The 20,827-nt window shown below is 49.8% G+C and overlaps 2 protein-coding genes across 7 annotated transcripts in view; one reads left to right on the top strand and one right to left on the bottom strand.

The window, feature by feature from the left end:
• Positions 1-20,827, top strand: part of APH1B (aph-1 homolog B, gamma-secretase subunit) — a 56,525-nt gene that overhangs the window by 28,686 nt on the left and 7,012 nt on the right. The window lies entirely within an intron of this gene.
• CA12 (carbonic anhydrase 12) overlaps positions 5,325-20,827 on the bottom strand; it is a 53,831-nt gene continuing 38,328 nt past the window's right edge. Inside the window, exons 6-12 of one of the 6 annotated variants that reach the window (XM_037151098.2) lie at positions 20,147-20,210; positions 19,762-19,919; positions 18,405-18,531; positions 9,779-9,811; positions 8,897-8,984; positions 8,715-8,775; positions 7,712-7,800 (exon numbers count right to left, since the gene is read on the bottom strand). In XM_037151098.2, the coding sequence (XP_037006993.2) occupies positions 8,754-8,775; positions 8,897-8,984; positions 9,779-9,811; positions 18,405-18,531; positions 19,762-19,919; positions 20,147-20,210 (492 nt within the window). In that variant the 3' untranslated portion in view covers positions 7,712-7,800; positions 8,715-8,753. Of the gene's footprint in view, positions 7,801-8,714; positions 8,776-8,896; positions 8,985-9,778; positions 9,812-18,404; positions 18,532-19,761; positions 19,920-20,146; positions 20,211-20,827 lie in introns of all 6 variants that reach the window. The other 5 variants (XM_037151099.2, XM_037151094.2, XM_037151095.2 and 2 more) reach the window with 5 other exon arrangements.

The raw sequence follows: 20,827 nt of genomic DNA, 5'->3' as shown, positions 1-20,827 counted from the left end.
TTTGCAGGCCGGCGCTCAGTCCACTGAGCCACACCAGCCAGGGTGGGATGAAGGGTTTTTTGCACCTAACTTGTAAACCAGTGGAGGAGTTATGCATTCCTCAGGTAATTGTAATGAATCTACAACAAATGTTTATCAATAGAGCTTTGCCTCAGAGAGCAGAACACTTTATGGCCTTTAAAAAGAGTGAGTATATTTGGAATATGTGACTGTTTGTGAAGTCTTCCCTGATTAGACTCAGAAAAGCAAGTGGCTTTCTCCACTGTGATTCCCTAGCATGTTTTAAAATCAAGGAATAATTATATACAGTAAAGTGCACAGATCTGAAGTGTATAATTAGAGGAGTTCTGACAAATGTGCACACCTGTGTAACTACCACCCCATGGCGACATAGAGCATTTCCTCTTCCCCGGATGGTTCTCCGCCTTCCACAGAGGACTGCTGGTTCCAGCTTCTGTCACCATAGATTACTGTCACTTGTTTTGAATCTCGTACAAATGGAATAACACAAAATGTACTCTGTTCTGTCTGACTTCTGTCACCCAACATAATTTTCTGAGAGTCATCCATGTGTTTGTATACAGCCATACTTTGCAACTTTTTGCTGAGTAGGGTTCCATCTTACAGCTCTGCAGTTTGTTTAGCCATTTTTCTCTTGGTGGACACCTAGTATCCTCTTCATACTTCTCTTCTGTGTATTATGATTAGTGGTTTCTGCCTGCCTCCCCAAGTCAGACCGTGATACTAATTATCCTTGAATATTGGAACTCTATCTAAATCATAGTTGCACCCCCCTCACTTAACCTGTGCCTAGCAAACAGAAGTTCATTAAATCTTCGCTTTTGAATTAAGGAGGTATGAGAAAGAAAGGGTTATTCATAATACTTCTGGCACCAAATGTGTGGATTTTCCCCACCAAGGAGTTCTCCAGTTCTTGTAGGCCCCAGCTGTGGATGTTCTGCGTTGTGTCGCAGTTCTGACAGTAACTGTTCAAAGTTAGCGCACACCTCACAAATCAGGGGCTCTGTTCCACAAGACTGCCTCCACTTTAGACTCCGATTGCAAGTCCAAGGTTGTCACTTGTGCTTCTGACTAACTGGTTTTAAATTGTGGGTTCCCATGATCCCTCCTTAGGTCTGATAATTTGCTAGAACAGCTCACATTTACTTGTATTTACCAGTTTATTATAAAGGTTATTACAAAAAATACAGATGAACAGCCGGGTAAAGAGGTACAGAAGTCAAGGTTTGGGGAAGGGGCCAGAGCTTCTGTGCCCTCTCCAGGCTCAGGCCCATTGCATATTGGAGGCTGCAGTGTAAGGTTCTCGCGGAGGTTCCACTGGGTAGGCCTGACTGATGAAATCAGTGGCCACTGGTGATTAAACTAGACTCCCAGCCCCCTTTCCCTCCCTGAAGGTCAGGGAGTGGGGCCGAAAGTACCAACCCACTAATCACATGGTTGGTTCCTGTGGCAAGCAGCCCCCCCATCGTCCAGCATCACCTCTTTAGCACAAACTTAGGTGTGGCAGAGGGGCTTACTTTGAATAAGATTTAGGAACTTTGTGCCAGGAACTGGGGACCAAATATGTATTTCTTAGTGTATCACAGTATCACAGGAGATTTTTGCCCCATTCACCCAGTGGCTAGTGGCAGGGAGTAAGTTCCTAGCCATGTGTGTTCTCCACAGAAAGGTTGCACCATATTCAGGAAAGATTTTCAGATGGTTATGTGTTGGATAGTTGGGAAGGAGAGAAACTAAGACACGTGAGAGCTGCTGTTGATTGTCTAGGTAGCTTGGGACACTAGTTTCAGCCGATAGACTGACTGGTTGTTACCTGACTCACCAGGGGACTCTTCTCCTCCCGGAGAAGCCAGTTCACTCTGTAGTCACTGACATGGAGCTGCTATAGAGGTCTCAGTCTGCCCTTGAACCCATAGGCCCTGTGTTTGTTGTCTTCATTGCAGTTAGTTAAAAGTTAATATTTGGAATGAGTGAACTCAGCAGAAATAATGACTGTGACTTAGAGTACCGAGAGGCCATACCCAGCCAGGTGAACAGAGCTCATGTTCCCCCTGGGCTTGCCCCCACCGGCTGCTCCTCCTGCGTGCACTGGGAGGATGCGCTCTGCAGGGAAGTGCCGGGGTGCGGCAGGGCATCGTTTGGCTGGGCGGGGAGGTATCAGGGTGTACCTCCTTTTGGGGGCAGCTTTATTGAGTTATTACTGATACAAGATAAAGGGCACATATTTAAAGTGTAAAATTTGAACAGTTCTGACATATGTGGAGAAACCATCACCACAATCAAGGTAATGAACACATCCATCACTTGAACAATTTCTGTACCCCTTTGCAGTCCCTTCATCCCCCACCATCCCCCACCATCCCCCACCTCATCCCCAGGCAACCATTGATCTGCTTTCTGTCACTGTAGTTTAGTTTGCGTATTTTAGAATTTTGTACAGATGGAGTTGTGTGTGGGTGTGTTTATTCCTTCTCTCCAGTTCAGCCTTTGGAAAAGAGAAAGTTCAGTGAATGTGCCCCTGGGAAACTGTTCTGCTGAATTAGGAGGTAAGGGTAACATCCCAGGAGCCGAGCTGACCTCTTTGCTTACTTGCATTTGTCCCTCCTTGGTCAGACTTCCCTGAACAGAGGCCAGGGTTTAGTGTTGCCAGTCAGATTGGATACAAGAGGTTGTTGCTGATTTTCCAGAAATCATTGGCACAGATGACTTTAGTGCCTTTAGCCTGAGGGGTTTTATGAGGTTACAATGTGACTGAGATAAATATAGTAAATTCTGTTGTAAGAAGATGTTTCCATGTCACTGGAGCTGTGGAAGGTGGACCCCACATTGTCACTGAAGATCCTAGCACTGCAGGAGCTGCGTGACCTTGACTTAGCCCAGAGTCGGAGCCCTTGGTTAGTTTCCCACTTACAAGATACAGGCAGTGCTCCCTCTTTCCCAGGATCGTTGGAGTGCAGGTGCATTGAAATGGTCAAGGTTATACAAGTAGGAGGCAATCCTGACTCCCTGGTTGACCTGCAGTCGTAACGATATTCTGACCTGCTTGCACTAAGTTTTTATGGTGAATAATTCCATACCACCGTGGGCCCTTAAAGCAGTCACTCTGTAATGAAAGGGCACAGGTGAGGCACGGGGTTCCTCCTCTGCGGCGGTGTCACACCTTGCCTCTGCTCCCTGGCCATGTATCCCTGCCAGGCCATTTCCAGTGTGGACATGGATGATGAGGCTGAATGGTGCCCACTGCATAGGTGACGCCTCCGCTTCCCCACAGGTGGCCCCAGAGGTCCAGTTTCCTCTTATAAGTGGGTCTCAAGACTTCTTCCCACACCTCAAAGGAAGGAAGACAGGAAGACAGGAAGATGGCTTATTCTAATAGGGGCACAGCTAACAATTCAAGAGACTGAGGTTGCAGGTGCTCACCCCTTTGGGACTGGCTGGCTCCAGAAGAGTGAAGACACCAGGTGGTCAAGTGCAGGATGTTTAGAGCTCTGAGGAGATGGGGGTTGGGTGGGGTTGCAGCTAGCACTTGGCCAGGGACCTACCTCAGGTAACCCTGCCCATGCCTCCCTGCCTAGCCCCTGCAGGTAACCATTCGCATTTGTGTCCACAGCCTGACGTCCTGACGAGGCCCTGGGATGCCCCAAGCTGGCTTGCCTGATATTTTTAAATATAATTTTTAGAGAGAGGGGAAGGGAGGGAGAGAAACATCAGTGTGTGGATGCCTCATGTACCCTCAGCCAGGCATGTTCCCTGACTGGGAATTGAACTAGTGACCCTTAGGTTCGCAGGCTGGCTCTCAATCCACTGAGCCACACCAGCCAGCCTTGCCTGATTTTCCATTAGCCCTCTTTTCTACTGCCTTCCATATCTGCCTTCCTCGATACCCCTACTCTCTACCTCCCATTCCCCATCCCCCACCCCACACCCTCCCCAGAGCTTTCTGCCAGGGTTTATTCTTGTGCAGAAGTCCTCTAGGTTTAACCAGCTCATAGGGTTTGCAAAGGGAGAGGTCACTTTTCCACACCCGCACGGTGGCTGCACTGGCCCTGGCACGTGCGGCCACCAGGCACGTGGAGGGAGGCTTGTGAGACTGAGAAACTCAGTTTATTTCATTTTAATGCATTTAAATTTAAAAGCTGATTGACTCAATTACTTGGAAAAAGTGTCTTGGGAGGAAGTATGTGAATCTGCTTTTCTGAGTGTAAATTTTATGAAGTCCAAATATAGATCAATTACTTTCAATGAAAATTTAGCAACTGAAATGGGATGGTCTAGAAGTGTAAAATACTTACTATGATTTCAGACTTACTATGAAAAAAATGAATGAAAATATTTCATAGTAAAATACTGATTACATATTGAAATTATGGTATTTTGTATCTATTGCATTATATAAAATATATTAAAATTAATGTCACTGGTTTCTTTTACTTTGGTGGGGCTGCTAGAACTTTGAAATGTCACGTGCCTTACATTATATTTTATAGTACTTCTGCTGGACTGTGAGCTCTAGATTGTCCTCTTAGCTGGATTTCAGTGAGGAGGTAATGGCCAAACTGAAGGAGGACTTGAGACTCCTCTGCCAACTTTTGGCCCTGGCCACCACACTTCCTGAGCATCCTTGCAGGTGAATCTTGAGCTCAGGCAACAGGGGCAGGAAGACTGTGGAGAGAGAAGGCAGATGACGTCTTTTGCACTTGTCTCGGTCCTAGGGCCACTGAAGTGAAAGCTGGAAGCTTCTCTAAGTAACTCAAACAAACGTTGATGGACCTATTTGTAACCTTCAGAGGACTGCCTGCTTTAGCAAACCAGAATGTGAAATCTGAAATTAGACAAAAAAGATCATATGGAGGGTGGTAGCATGTTTTGCAAAAAGGATTCAAAACAAGGTAACAGTCAGTCAGGCAACCAAGGAAGACTACCAGCCTACTGGGTACAAAACCCAGTAAAGAGAATAAGACTCGGTTCCTGTACTCATGGCACCATGGTTAAGAATGTCTCCATCTTTTCCAAACATCTGTTGAAATCTGACTGTTTTCCCAGGCTGTTTCCCTAAACACCCTAGACTTCCCAGCTGCCCTGAGTGTGATCTGTGTGACCCTGGGGCAGCACAGCCGCAGGCCTCCGTGCTCAGTAAAGTGATTGGGTACCTCACTGTGTTTTCCTTTGGAGCCATGTTCTAAGACCCAGATGCAAATGACATGATTATTCATTCTGACTGGTTACTTACCACCATAGATAGGAAACTCCAAAGTGCTTTGCCAATAGTAGTGCTTTAACTTCACCTCCAGAAAAACCCAGTCTCATGTGAACAACTTTAATTTATAATTTCTCATATTTACAGTGTGCTTCTTCATTACAGTCATTCATACAATACACACAAAAGTGCTGAATGGACCTTCATCATAGTGGCCTATGGTCCATCTGGGGCACAGGGACAGAGGGCTGCTGCAGAACCATGTGCCCCCAGGGGCCAGCCAGGAGGCCTGCAGAGGGCTCACTGTAGGCAGGAAGAGTTCAAGGTCTGAACTTGGAGTGGGAGGGAAGTGAATGCAGCAGAACCCTAGAATGTCTGTTAAGAAAACAGGTATCAGTTTGAATGGTCTTCAGCAGATGACACTAAAGAAGCAAAGCAGAGAGACTCAAGACCTGCGTTAGCGAGAGGCAGATAAGCTGGGGCCTTCCTGTGTCCCTCACCATGGCACTGGTTCCCTTTCGTGGCAACTGGTGTCAGTGAATGAGTTAAATTTGAGGAAACGTTTCCCAGTTCCTAAGGTAGAGCCTCAGGAGACCCTTCAGGGTTAGCAGGGCAGTCACCTATTGACTCTGGGATCCTTGTGTTTGTTTCCTTGGCTTTGCTTTGTCTCAACCACGGGGGGGGGGGGGGGCAGAAACAGGGGCCCGGCTGTGCCAAGGGGGAGGAGGACAAGGGAAATATCGTTGTTGTCACTAGCCAGCACTTCTTTCTTCTTATGAAAGCCATTGTGTCAGGTACAGTGATCTCTCTGTTCCCTCACAAAGTTGGTCTGTAAAAGGTGTGGAGAGTTTTCTGACCTGGTCCCTTGGCTCTGGAGCCATTTGTGTTGGTTTCTGAGTGGCAACTTTGGGCCAAGGCCAAGAAAGCGTTCCCTAATTCACACTGCTCGGTCACGGGGGTTGTCCCTGCTGTCATTTGCTCAGCATCAGGGGCGTTAAAAGCAGGAGTGGGATGCCGGCCCAGGCCCCAGCACTGTCAGAGGTCTCCAGGAGGTCATGTGTAACTCTGCCTAGCAAACAAGCTACAGAGGCATAGGGCTTGCGTTGCTACGAAAGGTTGTGACAGTAGAGAAAGACCTCTCAGAGTCAGGGAGGAACAGAAGGAAAATGATGACAAAGAAACCGGTGCTTCAAGAGGACATTCGTTGCTGTCAGTCAGCGTGGGGCTGTGAACTGGAAGTTCTCTGGGAGCTGCGAGGTGCTGACTGCGGGAGGCGGGTGGTGGGGACCCCTGCTTAGTCGTGGATCTAAGATGTCCCCATGGGGTCTTGCATCAGTGGGAGGGGAGTGAAGGAATTCAGGCTTCTCATAAACTGCCTTTGGGACTTTGGGGGAAGACCACAAGGACCCTATGTAACATCCCCTTAGTGTGGTCCCTACATACCACACTGCCAGCCCCAGCACAGATAACTTCCTGCTGTTATGCCTTGAAAGTCTATTTTAAGCAAGCCATGGTTCAGCATCCTCACGGTCAGAGAAGTAGGTAAGTCCCAGTTCTGGGTTGACAGTAGGGACCCCACAAAGGTGGCAGAAATGAAATTTGGGCACAAGAGACAAAGCTCTTCAATCATTTTGAATCTGCCTGTTTTCTCTAGATTCTCAGTACTCATATCTCGTCTAGGAGAGAGAAAGCAGCAGCACATTTTCAAGGAGCAGCCTAATGGTTTATAAAACTCTGGAGGGTATGAAATGTAACCACCATACTGGTAGGAGGTTGGGCTTGGGCCTAATGCTTGTGCTTCTCACACACACGGCTCCCGAGAGTTTTCAGATCTTACGTGTCTCTCTCTAAGGTCTGTCTGATCTAAAGGACACAACTGTGAAAATGCCTCTACTGTCTTTTGAAGAATATCTTGTTTTCTTTTTGTCTCAGACACCTCGACCCCTCCTGTATCAATGCTTCCCACCCCCATGGCCCCCCACAACACCCCAAGTTGCCAGGTTAGACTAAAGGTTTTGTCACAGCAGAAGGAAATGAGAGTGAGGCAGCAGCACCTTCCCTGAGAAAACACAGTTGAGTATCAACAGCAGAGCCTAAGCAGAGGGCATACATTCTGGTTTGAAGGCTGGGACAAGGAGTGGAATTTCCAGGACATTTGAAACCATACTTGAGTGAGCCCCTGAATAAAAGTGGTTTTGAATTAATAACAGCCCCACCAAGGAACATGGTTTGTGTCCCCAGAACCCAGACCTCTTACTGGTCTCATGCAGATGAAGCAGACAGCTCAGAGTCCCTGCCTCCTTGGCGAGCTCTTCCCATCCACGACTGCACTGTGAGTGGCCATAGCATCCAGATGGTGGGGCACCCAGCTAGGGGCACCGCAGGGTTCTGGCCTTCTGCAGGGTGAGCTCCAGAGAACCCTGGGGTATTTCAAGTGTCCAGGGAGACACAGTGTGTACTGTCCAAAGCAAAGTCCTTCCTTGGATGGGCCTGGAGCACCAGGGCCTCAGGCGTGGGCCTCAGTCTCCTTCTTGATGGCCGGTTTGTAAATGACTCCCTTACTGCTGTCACCTGTTTTGCTACTGGAACAATAAGAACACAAGAGTCTTGTTAGTCAAAGAGGAGAGAGAGATAGAGCGCAGCCTGGCTCACCTGTGGAATGGGGCAAGTTCTAAGGGTCAGATTCCTCTTGTGGGGGCCTTTCCCCAGTTCTGTTGGTTTTAGGAGAGAATGGCTGCAGGTAAAGATGAACCAGAATGGAACCTGTTCATTTTCCAACTGTTCTTCTTTAACACCGGATAATACTAGGCCTGCATTTTGAAGTAGGTCTCATTTCTGTCCCCGCGTCAAACCTTGCACTCCATAGCGGAGTTCCTGACAATGTTGTTTTTTTTTTCACAGCAGGAAAAATAAATTAGGTTTTAGAAAAAAATGAACATGACAACAAAAACATAAGTAAAGGGAATTAATAACTCATGTGAATGATAAATCAGGTTTCCCTTCACTTTCACTTTCACTTTTGATTCACAAAGGCAAGTACCTTATGGTTTTATTTACATGTGGGATCTAATGAACAAAATAAAATAGAAACAGACCCACAGATAGAACAGACTGACAGTTGGTGGGGGGGTACCACAGGTTGGGGGGTTGGGTGAAATAGGTGAAGGGATTAAGAAAAACTTCATAGACACAGACTTTAGTAGGGTGATTATCAGAGGGAGGGGAGGCCGGGGGAGGTAGAAGGGGGTAAAGAGGATAAATAGTGATGGAAGCAGTCTAGACTTTATAGGGGGGTGAATACAGTGTGATATACCAATGATGCATTATAGCATTGTACACTCGAAACCTATTTAATGAACCAATGTCACCCCAATAAATGTATAGCTCTTAGAAGGAAGACAGTCTTGCTGCTTATATTTAGGCAAATGGGACCACCCCGCCAAAGCAAGAGGCTTGTCCAGAGCTTTAGCAGTGACAGCAAGGCTGGCAGACTCACCTTAGCTCTAAGCACAATGACCCTTGAACGACCAGCATCTCATTCAAAGGAACCATGGCTCCTAGGATAAGTGTTGGTACAGGTGACAGGGGCTCTTCACCATGCAGGCTGCCTTCCCAGACAGATTTTTCCTCATAGGCACATAAGCCACCCACTCCCATTGCAAAGCAAAACCAGCTCACCTCCTCTTCTTTCTGAAAAGCCAAATGGATACTGCCAGGATGATGCAGATGCCAAGAGCGCCAGCCAGAGCCACTGAAAGGATGATACCTGGGTGTAAAGTCAAATGACAGCTGCACAATCATCCAGCAAAAGGTGTGATTTCTCCACATGTGGTCTCAGGTTCTGGTCTTTGGCTTAGCAGGACTGGCCGGAGTACTTAGAGGGGACCGTTTGCAAAGTGTGGTCATCTCCAGCAGGGCATCTCAAATTTGCACCAGAACCATCTGAAGAGCTTGTTTAAAATGTAGACTTTTTTTGAGTCCAACCCTCATAGACTGAGTCAGTCTGGGGTGGAGCTCAGGAATCTGCATTCTAACCAAACACCTCTGGCTGATGCTGATGTGTGTGGTCCATGCACCACACTTTGAGAAACCTGGGGTACAGGCTAAGAACTTACTCCATTGCTGCTTGCTGGGCTTACGGCCCATTAGGTTGCCCCTTTATCAGGGTTGCCACCCAAGTTCCATTGCACAGTCCTTGTAGTCCAAAACAACCAGGGGTCCATCCTCAAGGTCAAGTAGCCAGCCACCTGACCTCCACATTGGGCTCAGGTATGTTTTTAGGCAATGGCTTTCTACCATGACCAACAGAAGATCTTAGATAGGTTCTTTGTACGCATGCTATATAGAGTGATTAGGTCTTTCGTTAGGGGAGCGTTTGATTGGCAGTTCATCTTTGAATCACAGAGTGATTTGACAGTAAGGCTCACAGTGAGAAGGTGCCAGGAACCAGAGCAACAGCACAGAGAAGCACAGAGGATGGGCAGGAAGTATCACAGGCTCGATCACACGGGGAATCACAGCGATCACCAGCTGCACATGCACGGCCAGACGGCCACATACCCAGACTCAGTCCTGCGTAGGTAGGGTCTTGCACTTCAAAAGGAGAGGAAAAGATCGAAAATTAACCAAGCCAAACCGTGGTAGGTTTGACCAATGCATCGAAGCTCCACATTTTGTTTGGAGGTACTGGGCTTGCGCAGATGGGGTAGAGGGAATGGCCCACCCAGGGGATTCACACCGTGATTCCCTCCTCTGATGTTTGTTAGTCACAGCATCTCCTGGCTTGGCCAAGACTCCAGCTTTTGATACAAAGTGGCCAAAGTGGAAGGTGAGGAAGGATAAGAATCAGAGTCTACTTGGGCAGATTTATCTGCCTCTCTGGTACCTACCCCTCTTCCTCAGTGAGGAACCTGCCATGTTCTGGCTGGCTGGGGCAGCACCAGATTGGAACCTGTCACCAGATTTTGCCCTGTCCCATCTCGTCTTGTCATGGTTTGGTTCTATTTTCACTCTGGCCCCACTGGATGAACGGAAGAAACTCCTGTTCCATGCCAGTCTCCCTTCTGTGCTGTGCGGAACCAGCAGCACAGGACTGTAGCTTCTCTCAGCAAGTTATTGTTGCAGATAAGTGGGGCTGAAATAGTGTCCAACTATCTAAGGAGAGATCCCATAGTCAGGGACATCCCTGGGAAGGTCATGGGTGACTATCGTCTTCAGTAAGACCAAGAAGCCCAGTCATGAAGTCCCCCTGGGCTGCCCAGCCTGCTTCTTCCAGATTCGTAGAACTGTTCCCTATTCTCCCAATCAGTCCTCCTTCTAAAGAAAGTCTGTTTATACATACACTCTTGTCTGGTGGTTCCCTGACTTTAGTAGGAACTTCTAGTGTGTGCGTGTATGTGTGTGTGTGGAGGGGTGCTTGTTCCAGGCCAGAAATGGAAGGTGGCCACCCAGCCCGACACTAAGCAGAGCATGTGTCCTTAGAGCCCACTGAGGCAGCCGACACCTTGAGTGAGCCCTGACCAAGTATAAGATGCAGCAGGGGGCCAGGAACTTACCCTTGGGCCACTGGACAACCTAGGGAACAGACCCGAAGCTGCAGGGTGAGGTTTTGCTCACCCCTTCCGTCGTGGGGCCATAGGCTGGCTGATCCCTGGGAGCCATCGGCCCTGTGTCCTTTCCCGACTGCTGTCCTCCACAATCTCATAATGAGTCTGCAGCCCCTCCGGTTGGCTTCCCCAGGTGGTCCTGGGCTGTTGTAAGGGTGAACTGAGCCCGTATGGAGGGGAGCTATCCACAAAGGACAGGGTGACCTGTTCTCTTGGCTCTTGTCAGCCACCACCAGTAGCCCATGGCCTCCCAAGTGGCAGAGAGTGGCTCCCCTGGCCTGCCTGCCTGCCCCAGGCCTCCTCTTGTAACCTGAACACAAGCATCAGTCTGTGACCTGGGGAGACACTCGGGGCATGAGTTGCCCCTGGGAAGAGTGTCAAGAATTTGCACAGCATACGCTCTGTTCCTTGCATGGCTGGGCCTCTGCGCATTGCAATTTTTTTTTTCTTTTTAAGGTACCTAGAGGCAGACAGGGCCTCTGGAATCTTAAAAACAGCAACAACCCAGAAAACCCCTAACTAGTCATGGTTTCCTTTCTAAGCCTGTTGATGAAATACACATTTGTTCTTCCTAAAACTCCAGATGCTTGTGGTACCAAACTAGTTCTCACCACAGAAGACTGTTACTAGTAAGCCCAACCACTTGGCTAAGCCGACCAAACTGGACAGTTTCTGAAGTTGTTACTTTCACAGTTGGCTCAGACATCCTGAGAGCCACGAGGCCGCAGACCTCTGAGCAGCCGGCTCCAGGGCTGGAGATGCTCCTTGCCCAGTCTGAGGGAGCTGGGCAAAGTCTGCAGAAGCAGGGCCTCCAGGGGTGGGACTTGCCTCATGAACCTTGGTGTCTTGTCTGGAGGGAGACTCTGGTTTCCTGGTTCACTGAGCAGTGCCCTTGGCTGTATTAGGCCCTATAAATAACAGCCTAAATTTACCCAGGGCTTTAGCCCAGTTTCCTTACTCCAGGGCCTGGGTCACCTCTCTTAGAGACAGTGAAAGGAGACAGAGCAACCATGAAGACAAGGAAAGCCCTAGAGACTGGGACAGATGCTTTCAGCTAAGACTTTGCTGCAGCGAAAACAAAGCAGCCTGACTGAGCAAGCAAGAGCATAACCCGCTAAACGACAGGAATTACCCCCATGGGCAGCCCATGGCAGGAAGATGTTGGGATGCCAACCCCTGCCAGTTGAGATGGCACCAACCATCAAGGAAGCAGGGCTTCTTTGCAGAGCTGGATGAAGCCCACAGTGCTGGGGTCCCATGGGTAGGGCTGGAGGCAGCTACCAAAGCACCTACTAACTAAAGTAGAACAGCCAAGGAGACTTGAGGGGGCGGAGGGAGAGCTGCTAGAGGCGACTGGAGAACTAAGGCCCAGAGAGGCAGACCAAAGCCTGTGTCACAGCAGAGCCTCTGGGATACTCTCAAGAACTTGCTTCAAAGATGGCACAGGAGAGACAGAGCTAGAGACATTCCTCTGCAGACTAAACAAAGAAATGTTTTGTTTCTGAACAGTGAATAAGACGAGCGGTTCCCAGGAAAGATCAATGGGACAGATGGGAGAAAAAGACAGGCTGGTTGACAGAGGTGGCTGCCGAGAGCCACTGGATGAGGAAGTAGCGAAGGGACTCGCTGAGCTGGCTGGTAAAAGGGTGCCCACCAGACAGACATGGGGGAGCATCTGCTTACCGTAAGGAGCTCTGGTCTGAGTCAGGGCGAGCAGAGACAGAGCAATACAACACACAGGAGGAAACCACATAGACACAGAGGGGCTTGGCTGTCACATGCCTCACCAGGAAGGGGCAGACCCCAGAGGAGATCGGCAAGCTGCTTGCCACAGGGGCATCGCTACCTGGTCTGGCTGGCTCAGGAGCTGGCTCTTCCACTGGCATCTTGCTGGACCGAAGGATGCGGCTTAACTGCTTTTGAGGTCTTCTGAAGCCTCAAGCGCAAACAGAAAGGTCCAGCCGGAGGAACAAGCGCCTCATTGACACAGCTTGAGGTTCCTGGAACAAGTCTAGCATTTTCTAGGTATATTTGCAATTCTGTTTATTCAAACAGAATTTTTAATAAAGAGGAATATGATCCTTTTCAAAGTATTATTTTAAAGTATGGAGTGTTTTGGTAGGTGACATATTACATAGTGAAAATAGAGGCAGGCAGAGTTTTGGTAATCCAGTTTCAAATGGCAAAACTCTTGTCATTATGCTGCATACAAGTCATAGACTCAAGCAGCCCACATGCCAGCTGCCCCCTTCTGATGGAGGAAGATGCCTCCCGTCACCACAGAACATTCCTGTATTTGGAGGACATATTTAACTGGGGACCTTTACTTATTCACACTGTAAACAAATAACTGAAGAAAGAAGTAATTTTTATAAATCTGCCTAAAAGATTCCCACCGGATTACACGAGGGAACCGGTTTTCTGCAACCATGACGGGACTAGGGGCTTTGCCTTCCAGGTCGCATCCCTGCAGCCCTGAGAGCCACATTGCCCCGAGGGGCGCCCTGGGGGTGGGCGGTATGGCCAGCTCCCTCTGCAGCCGGTCTGCCGGAGCCGAAGGAACGATGGGTGGTGGGACTGGGCCTTCCATCCCTGTCGGGCCAGAGCACAGAAAGCACCTCTAGGCAGCTCCCCGTCAGGCTTTCAAAACTTGGCAACTAAGTTCTGATCTTTAAGTTTTCTTAAACAAATGAATCGATTTAATGCTGTCGGCAAATTGATAACAAAATTAGACAGAACTAATATTTAACAATTGGCCAGGCTTGTGTTCAAATTGTTTTGCAGAGAAGACACTGGTGAGGGGAGAGGCAGGGAGCCAGATTGGTCACATTTTTTCAGACGTCGTGAGCACCAGGCACGATGCCAGTCACAGTCATCCCTTCCTTAAGGGGCTTGTAGTGTGGATGGTACAGACATCTTTTTCTTTTTCTGCATAGTAATAAATCAGCACCCGGTGGTGCGCTAAGACGCACAGCGGCGAACACGTTACTCCCGTAACACACCTTCAGGGGAATGGAGAAGACTTCCAGGAGGACATGATTAGAATTGGGCTTTGAAAGAATTCCCCAGTTGGAGGAGGTCAGGGGCATCCCAAAGGGGATAGTGTGGGCGAAGTCAACAGTGCAAGCACAGGACAGAGGCTGCCGGGCTGAGGGAGGCCCTGCACCATGTTTCCGCGTGTGCACGTGCACGCAGTTCGGGCTGTTCGCCTGACGCCTCTGCCCACTGCTTTTCTGCACACAGTCTGCTCTCTGCCGGAGGTGTGTGGTTAGTAGCAAGACAACACGCGTGGTGGGGCTTCCTGTTCCCCGCAGTGCCTGACTTGGGGTGTGCTCAGAAAACACTAAATTGCCTTAGATGAAGGGACTGGGACTTGCCTGCTTAGCATGTTTGACGATTATGCCTGACTGTTCAGCCCCCTGTACCCGGGGGAGTTGGAAGGTAGGAACTCCTCTGGTCCTTCGTTTGTGTACTGTGGAAGAACTGATACTTTCCCATCTCATAGACTTTATTTACAAAAAGGGACTTTTAGAAACACAAGGTCAATGACCACAAAGCATACATTCTGGTTTAAAAAATTAGATAATTAGCCATCTTAGCTTTGTAAGATTCTTTTCTTTCTCTGTTTCTTCTTTAAAGGTTTCATGAAACTACCCAGTCTCCTTAGGGTCAAGCGATTCTAATCATGCTATTCCACACATTCGAGGTGGGTGGGAGCCCCACCCCCACCCCCTGCCACACCCTTGGCTGAAGGTGCCCCCGCCGGCTCTGTCTCGGGCGGGGGTCATGCAGCTGCTCAGAGCAGGCCCACTAAAGACTTGATTATAGAAACTTTGGCTTCCTCTGGCTCCTGACATGTTGAAAATCGGGCTAGACAACATCTGTGTTTGACGGGCCCTTTCGGGATTACCCATCACTGTCTGGACCCAGGTTGGTGTCTGTGGCTAAGAGGCTATTTTTAAAGGAACCAAGAATTGTGCCTCTGGACTGTAAATCTGCCTCCGTAGTCCTTCATCTTCCTCACGCTGGGCACCTGACTTCCTGCCGTACCCACAGTGGTTCCAGGATGTGTTCCCTCCCTCCGGGGTCCCACCTTAAGGAAATGAGGAGTCTTATTTCTCCTCTTCAGCTCCAGTTTCCGTCTGTGCCACTTAGAAGGGGCACCTTTTGAGAGATGAAAAAAGTGCCTGGTATGACTTGGACCTCTCCGTAAAGAGTGGGCATTTTCACCAAAGGCAACAAAAAACAACACTTACAGAAGAAAACCTGTACAAAAGGGAAGGAGGAGAACGATGAAGGGATTCTGAAGAAAGGTGCTACCTGTGAGACGTCTGGACCCTGACACAGCGATGTGTCATCTTACGGGTGGGCAGTTCTCTGTCCCCACGGCTCCTGGCCTCAGACACACTGAAGTATATGAAAAACAGACTCAAGTGCTAAAAAAATATGGGGATCAGAGTTTCTCTTGGGTTTGATTGTTCTGTATCAGTAACCCCAACCCTATTGTTTCGGGATAGCCATCACCAGACTGAAAATGTCGTACTGCAGTAGAATAAAGACCAGGGCACGTGCTCTGGAACTCTAGAATCCCGCAATCCGAGTGGGAAACATCAGTCCAGGCCTAGGAAAACCGTGTACAGTCCTCGGGGCAGTAGTTCTCGATCAGGGGCAGTTTTGGCCATGTCTGGAGACATTTTGGGCTACAATAAGGGGGGACTGCCACAGGCATCTAGTGGGCAGAAGCCCAGGTTGCTGCTAATGCTCCAGTGCCCAGGAGAGTCCCCCACAACCAGAATTACCCATCCCCCCAGTGCCCGAAGTGCGTGGGCAGAAGAAGCCTGCCCCGGGACTGAGACACGGTTAGACTGCGCCCCTTCCGAGCACAGAAACCGGGTCCTATTTTCTGCTGGAAGCACAGCTGAGGGGAAAGCAGGGTCAAGTGAAACAGTTCAGTCCCAGATGTTCCACTCGGGTTAAATCTCAGATCTTCCTCTCAAAGTCCACGAACTTTCTCTCCCGGAGGGTTTCCTTAGCATTACTTTCCTCCTGGTGAAATCTTCCAACTCTGAAGTTCCTGACAGCTTCCAGAGAAAACCCCGAGTAAACCACACCTGACGACAGACACGCCTCAGTGGCAGAGTGTACAGATAGTGGAGTCCAAATGGCATGTCCGAGGCCCACGCCACTTTGGGTGAGAGGCTCTTGTGATTGCAGGTGCCCTGGGGCGTGAGGCCTGGAGCTCCCCTCCTCTGGGGCTGCCTCCTCACTTCTCCTTGGTGACAGCCCCGTTTGCTCCCTACATCTTTTGGGAATGGGAGGGAGGGGAGAATTCTGGCTAAGTTTCTATAATCAGCCTCCAAATGAACAGATTTGTCTTGGACTGCCATGGATTCTCGCTCCTGAGGGCATCAGCTCTGGGTGAGCTGTGCAGGAGAGGCAGTGGCAAAGCTGCATTTGGGCTTTGATCTGGACATGCCAAGCCTGGACGTGGGCCTCTGCCTGGAGGCTCCTCCAGCTCCCCTGGCCAGGCTGGGGGGTTCTACCGAAGCGCCCCGCTACACGTCTGACTGCGCTGCCCGGTCTGCAAGCACCATCTTAGACTCTGCCGGTCTAAGAAGATGGCTAATTACTCCCAATGCCACATCTGACGATTACAAGTGGAGGGTTACTTTGAGATGTCAAACTCAAGTTCCTGCGTGGTTTCTTCTGATCCTCTGTATCTGCCCTCAAACACTGTCCCTGCAATGTAAAGTCAGGGTGGGCAGTTGTTAGTGTCCGCTTGGAATCATAACACATTAGCACTGGAAGGTGGTTTGCTCACCCAGTCGAACCTGTTGTCCTGTGGCTGAGGAAAGCAAGGCCCAAGAAAGGACCTCACTGGGCCATGTCGTATAGCCACAAGGAAGCGAAGTGAGGCCTTGAGCATACTTCTAACTAAGGGGAGTCTTTGTCACTCTGTCCCCCATGGTTTGTGACTTGTGACTTATTTACACTAGCCCAGAGAACAGAGTTAATCCTTATCTTTGAATCACAAGCAAAATTCTACCTATGCAGGCAAAGTCCCTTATCTCTAGGCAGAGTTTTTTATTTTATTTATGAGTTGAAGTATTACCACTTAACCTTCGACTACTACATACTCCACTTAGAGGAACAGGAAAGGAGAAAGTTATGTCCAGAATAGATGATGAAGGGGTAATTCTGTGCATTGGAAGCATTTCCTGGGAAAGATGATTTCCCAGTCATCATCACATACCCAATGCATCCTCAACCCTTAGGAAGGTCCTTTGCTCACAGGCTTAGTTTTCAGACCAAAAAACTGAGGGAAGTTACCTTAACTAGTAGTATCTGGAGAGGAGAACATGAGAGGGAAATTCTTGGGCCATTCTTGATTAAGTAACTGACAAAGGACAGAATTCTGACCAGATGTTGGGGTTGACTCAGAAGTGCACATTTCTAAAGCTTTCTGACAAGGGCTCTGAAATACAATCTTCGTATGTTCCACTAAACTTAGTAGGTGACATTTATAATCTCACACAATAAGGAAGGAACAAAATGGTGCACCAGGTGAGACAAGAGCCGATTTTCTGGCACGTGGGTGATGGGGGCCATCTTTAAGTGTGAAGACCTGAACCAGTTTGGTCACGAATGACGTAAGAGGACAGAGTGGTACTTCCACAGGCCTACCTGCTTCTGACCACTTGAGACTCCCGTGTTGGGAGCCGCTCAAGCATCTGCAGCAAGAAGGTACATGTGGAGGCGTGAAGAAGGGTGTGGGCCCCAAGAGTGTTCCTTTACCCCCTTTCCCAGACCCCTAGATTCGAGCAGTATTGATGTAGATACTGAGCAGGTAAAGGTGCTGAATGTCCTGGGGAGGTAGGGCTGCCGATTTAAAAGGAAGAACTGAGCTTTCCTAGCACCAGAGACAAGGAAGACTGCTCAGTGTCATTTCATGCACAGATCCTGTGACCTGCGCTCCTGCGAGCCTCAAGGAGATGACACAGAAAGACAGTGAGTGCAGATGCTGTCTCGCTGGATGGCCCTTCTACATTAGACCATAAGCTGCTTGTGTCTGTGGATATGACTCCTCGAAAAGGAGTGTCCCTGGGCACTGATGACGCTGGCAGTGCTGTGAATCACCCGGCACGGCTGGAGATGGGCCATGGTGCTAAGATGGCCCAGGATAAGAAGTCGGAAGTGTGATCTCATGAAAAGGGTGCTGTAGTACGCCTTAGAAGAAGGGGTAGGTCTCCAGAGCAGAAAGGTCCCCCAGAGCATTCTCCCTCCCCATAGCACGGAGACTCCCAGGTTCAAAGAGGGCTCTGGCTCACGCACCTGGAGGCCCTGGCTCATACTTTCTACAGAGGCTCAGGGAAGTGGAGAGCAGGTGAAGGGCACCCTCAGTAAACCCACACGCAATAGCTGCTCATGTACCTTGGTGGTTTTGGTGGCCAGAGTTATGCTTAATCCACCTAAAGGCATCTGGGACAAAACCCAAGAACCAGCACCCGACTCCATACTCAACGAGTGCCTTGGCACCACACTCCCCTTTCACCCACCCCACACACCCCAAGTTGCCTCACCTTGTTGGAAGGAGACATACACCAGCCTCTCATTGAACTTCTGGACGTGCCGGAAGTTATTGACCATTTCTACGGGGGATGGGTCATTCTCGTGTGTGCAATACAGAGCTGTCTCCAAAGCCAGCAGCTGCGGGGAGAAGAGAAGCACACCCTGCAGACAGAGGGACGGCCACCTTGCCTGACCTCCAGGAGGAAGAGACTACCAGCTCTCACTTCCAGAGCCTTGTGGGCCACACAGCAGCGGGAAAGCCAGAGAACTGCTCCCCTTCCCTGCGGGCATCCGGGTGACTGGCCATGGGGTGAGCTGCTCCACCTTCCCACCTCCCAGGCTTGGGGGAAGGTCAGTGCTGTTAGCTTCAGGTTGTGCTTGAAATCTGAGTGCAGGTAGGGGGATCTGGGGTGCAGAAGGCACCCCTCAGTCTCTCCCTGAGACCGCACTACTCTCCTGAGCCTGATTTGGAACCCACCTCTAAATCAGAGGGGCCTAGTGGGTCCCATCAAAAGGAACAGGAAGAGGGAGGCAGAATTTCGCAGGTCACCTGACCGCCAGTTCCACGGAATTTTCATGTACTTGAGTAGATTATACAGTCTGTTTCCAAGGCTGTCTCTGGGTTAGGGTGTTTCTGCTTCCCCACACATTTCCCCTCTTCATTTATCATGTCATTCTACCCGCCTACTTGCTGCCTGTTCTCTCGGTTACTCAGATCAGTAGCTCATAGTTGGAAAGGAGCCACAGTGAGGGGGCGACGGGTGGAGCCCGTGTGCAGCACGGCCCCGGGCCTGGCCCCTGACAGCCTTGTTTCCTCTCCATGAATTGGGGCTGCAGAGTAGAGGGACGGGCAGTGGCCTGGTCTAGCTCCGTCACTAACCAGCGGTGGGTGATCCCGCAGTGTCGTCGACTCTCTAACCCTCACTTCCATCACCTGTAAAACGAGCGGGTCAGAGATGATCACTGAGGCTTCCGTTGCCCGGTTTTGCACTAGACTGTGAGCTTCTTGAGGGCAGAGAACCTCACTCACTCATCGCTGCGTCCCAGCTCCTGCGTGTGTTAAATGATTTAACCTGATCCTTCCTTCATTCCACCCCTGCGAAGGAAGTGTGCTCCTTCCCACCTGAGAGGTGAACACCGTCCACAGAGGGACAGACTAGGAAATGCAACTTAACTCTTTTTAAAGAAACGGATTCATTTTCCTACTTGACTTGCCAGCCCCATGTAACTGCTGCAGCACTTCCCACGCACCCGTGGCATTTGGAGAGCACTTGAGTAGCTGCCAGTGAACTCTAAGTGAGGCCAGAGTCATCGATTATGACGTGGGTGACACCACGTGGTCTCTGACTGGAGAGGCCCGACACTTACCTGCTCCTGGGAGACTTGCACAGGGTTCCTGAAAACCGTCCACAGCACACTGGGGTGGCAAGGAGGTGTGGTCAGGGACCCTTGGTAACGATAATACTCTTCAGGTCTCTCAGGAAGCAGCTCTTCAATGCTGAAGCCCGGAATGTGCACTTCACGGTCTGGAGAGACATGTTGGGGGATGGCGTCGTCCTCGCTCACCGTGGCAGAGGAGCAGCTGAGCATGTGGCTGAGCCCAGAAATGTGAACTCGCCCCTTCCTGGGCCCTCTGACCCAAGGGCTTGGTCACAGGCAGCACCTGCCCTCAGCTTTTGTTTCCCTTCAGGTCACTAGGGAGCCACTATATCCTTCTCCAACAGAGGGCGATTCGCATCCTGGGGCCACTCACCTTTGTACTTCACTTCTTGAAGGTGACTGAAGATCTTGTCATAGGATGGATTGAAGGAGCCCATCTGCAACAGAGACAGGGCAGGCTGAACTGGGGCAGAATTCTGTAGGCCGAGCCTGAACTGACAACTGCTCACAGAAGGGCCTGGCTGGGGGCACATGGTCGCCACTGCTAGGCCATGATGGGTCACTAGGCTGGCACAGGGTGGCACAGTGGTCCCGCCCTCCTGTAGCTCAGGACATAATGTTTCCAGCTCAAGGCACTGGGGCTGCAGTGTCCCAGATCAAGATATACAGCTTGTGCTCCTGATTATCTGGCTGTGAGCCGGGAGTCATGTCCTTTAACCCGAACTTAAGGGAGTGTGAATTCATGCAAGGCAAGTAAGACACAAGGCACATGCGGCCTCATTAGGGAAAAATAACACAAGTGAATTAAGAGATAGTCCCATTTTCTGGGATTTGGAAAGAACTTATCCCAGGGCGCATACAAAGGATAGAACTTGAATACCAGGAGTTGTGTCAGGGGTTCAAGCGTCAGATGGTGCAGAATTGAATGATTCCCACCCTCCCGCCCAGACACACACTCACATGTGCCACCCAACTGGGCAATTCCGTACCTTATGCAGTGGGGCGGGGACTAGGGCTCATTTTTCCAGTGTCACAAAAGAGATGCCCATTTCTG

This window comes from Artibeus jamaicensis, unplaced genomic scaffold (assembly GCF_021234435.1).
Source record: "Artibeus jamaicensis isolate MK-2021 breed Jamaican fruit bat unplaced genomic scaffold, CSHL_Jam_final contig_548, whole genome shotgun sequence".
Taxonomy (NCBI): domain Eukaryota; kingdom Metazoa; phylum Chordata; class Mammalia; order Chiroptera; family Phyllostomidae; genus Artibeus; species Artibeus jamaicensis.
The sequence above is the reverse complement of the archived record's forward strand: the minus strand, read 5'-3'. Positions and strand labels throughout refer to the sequence as shown.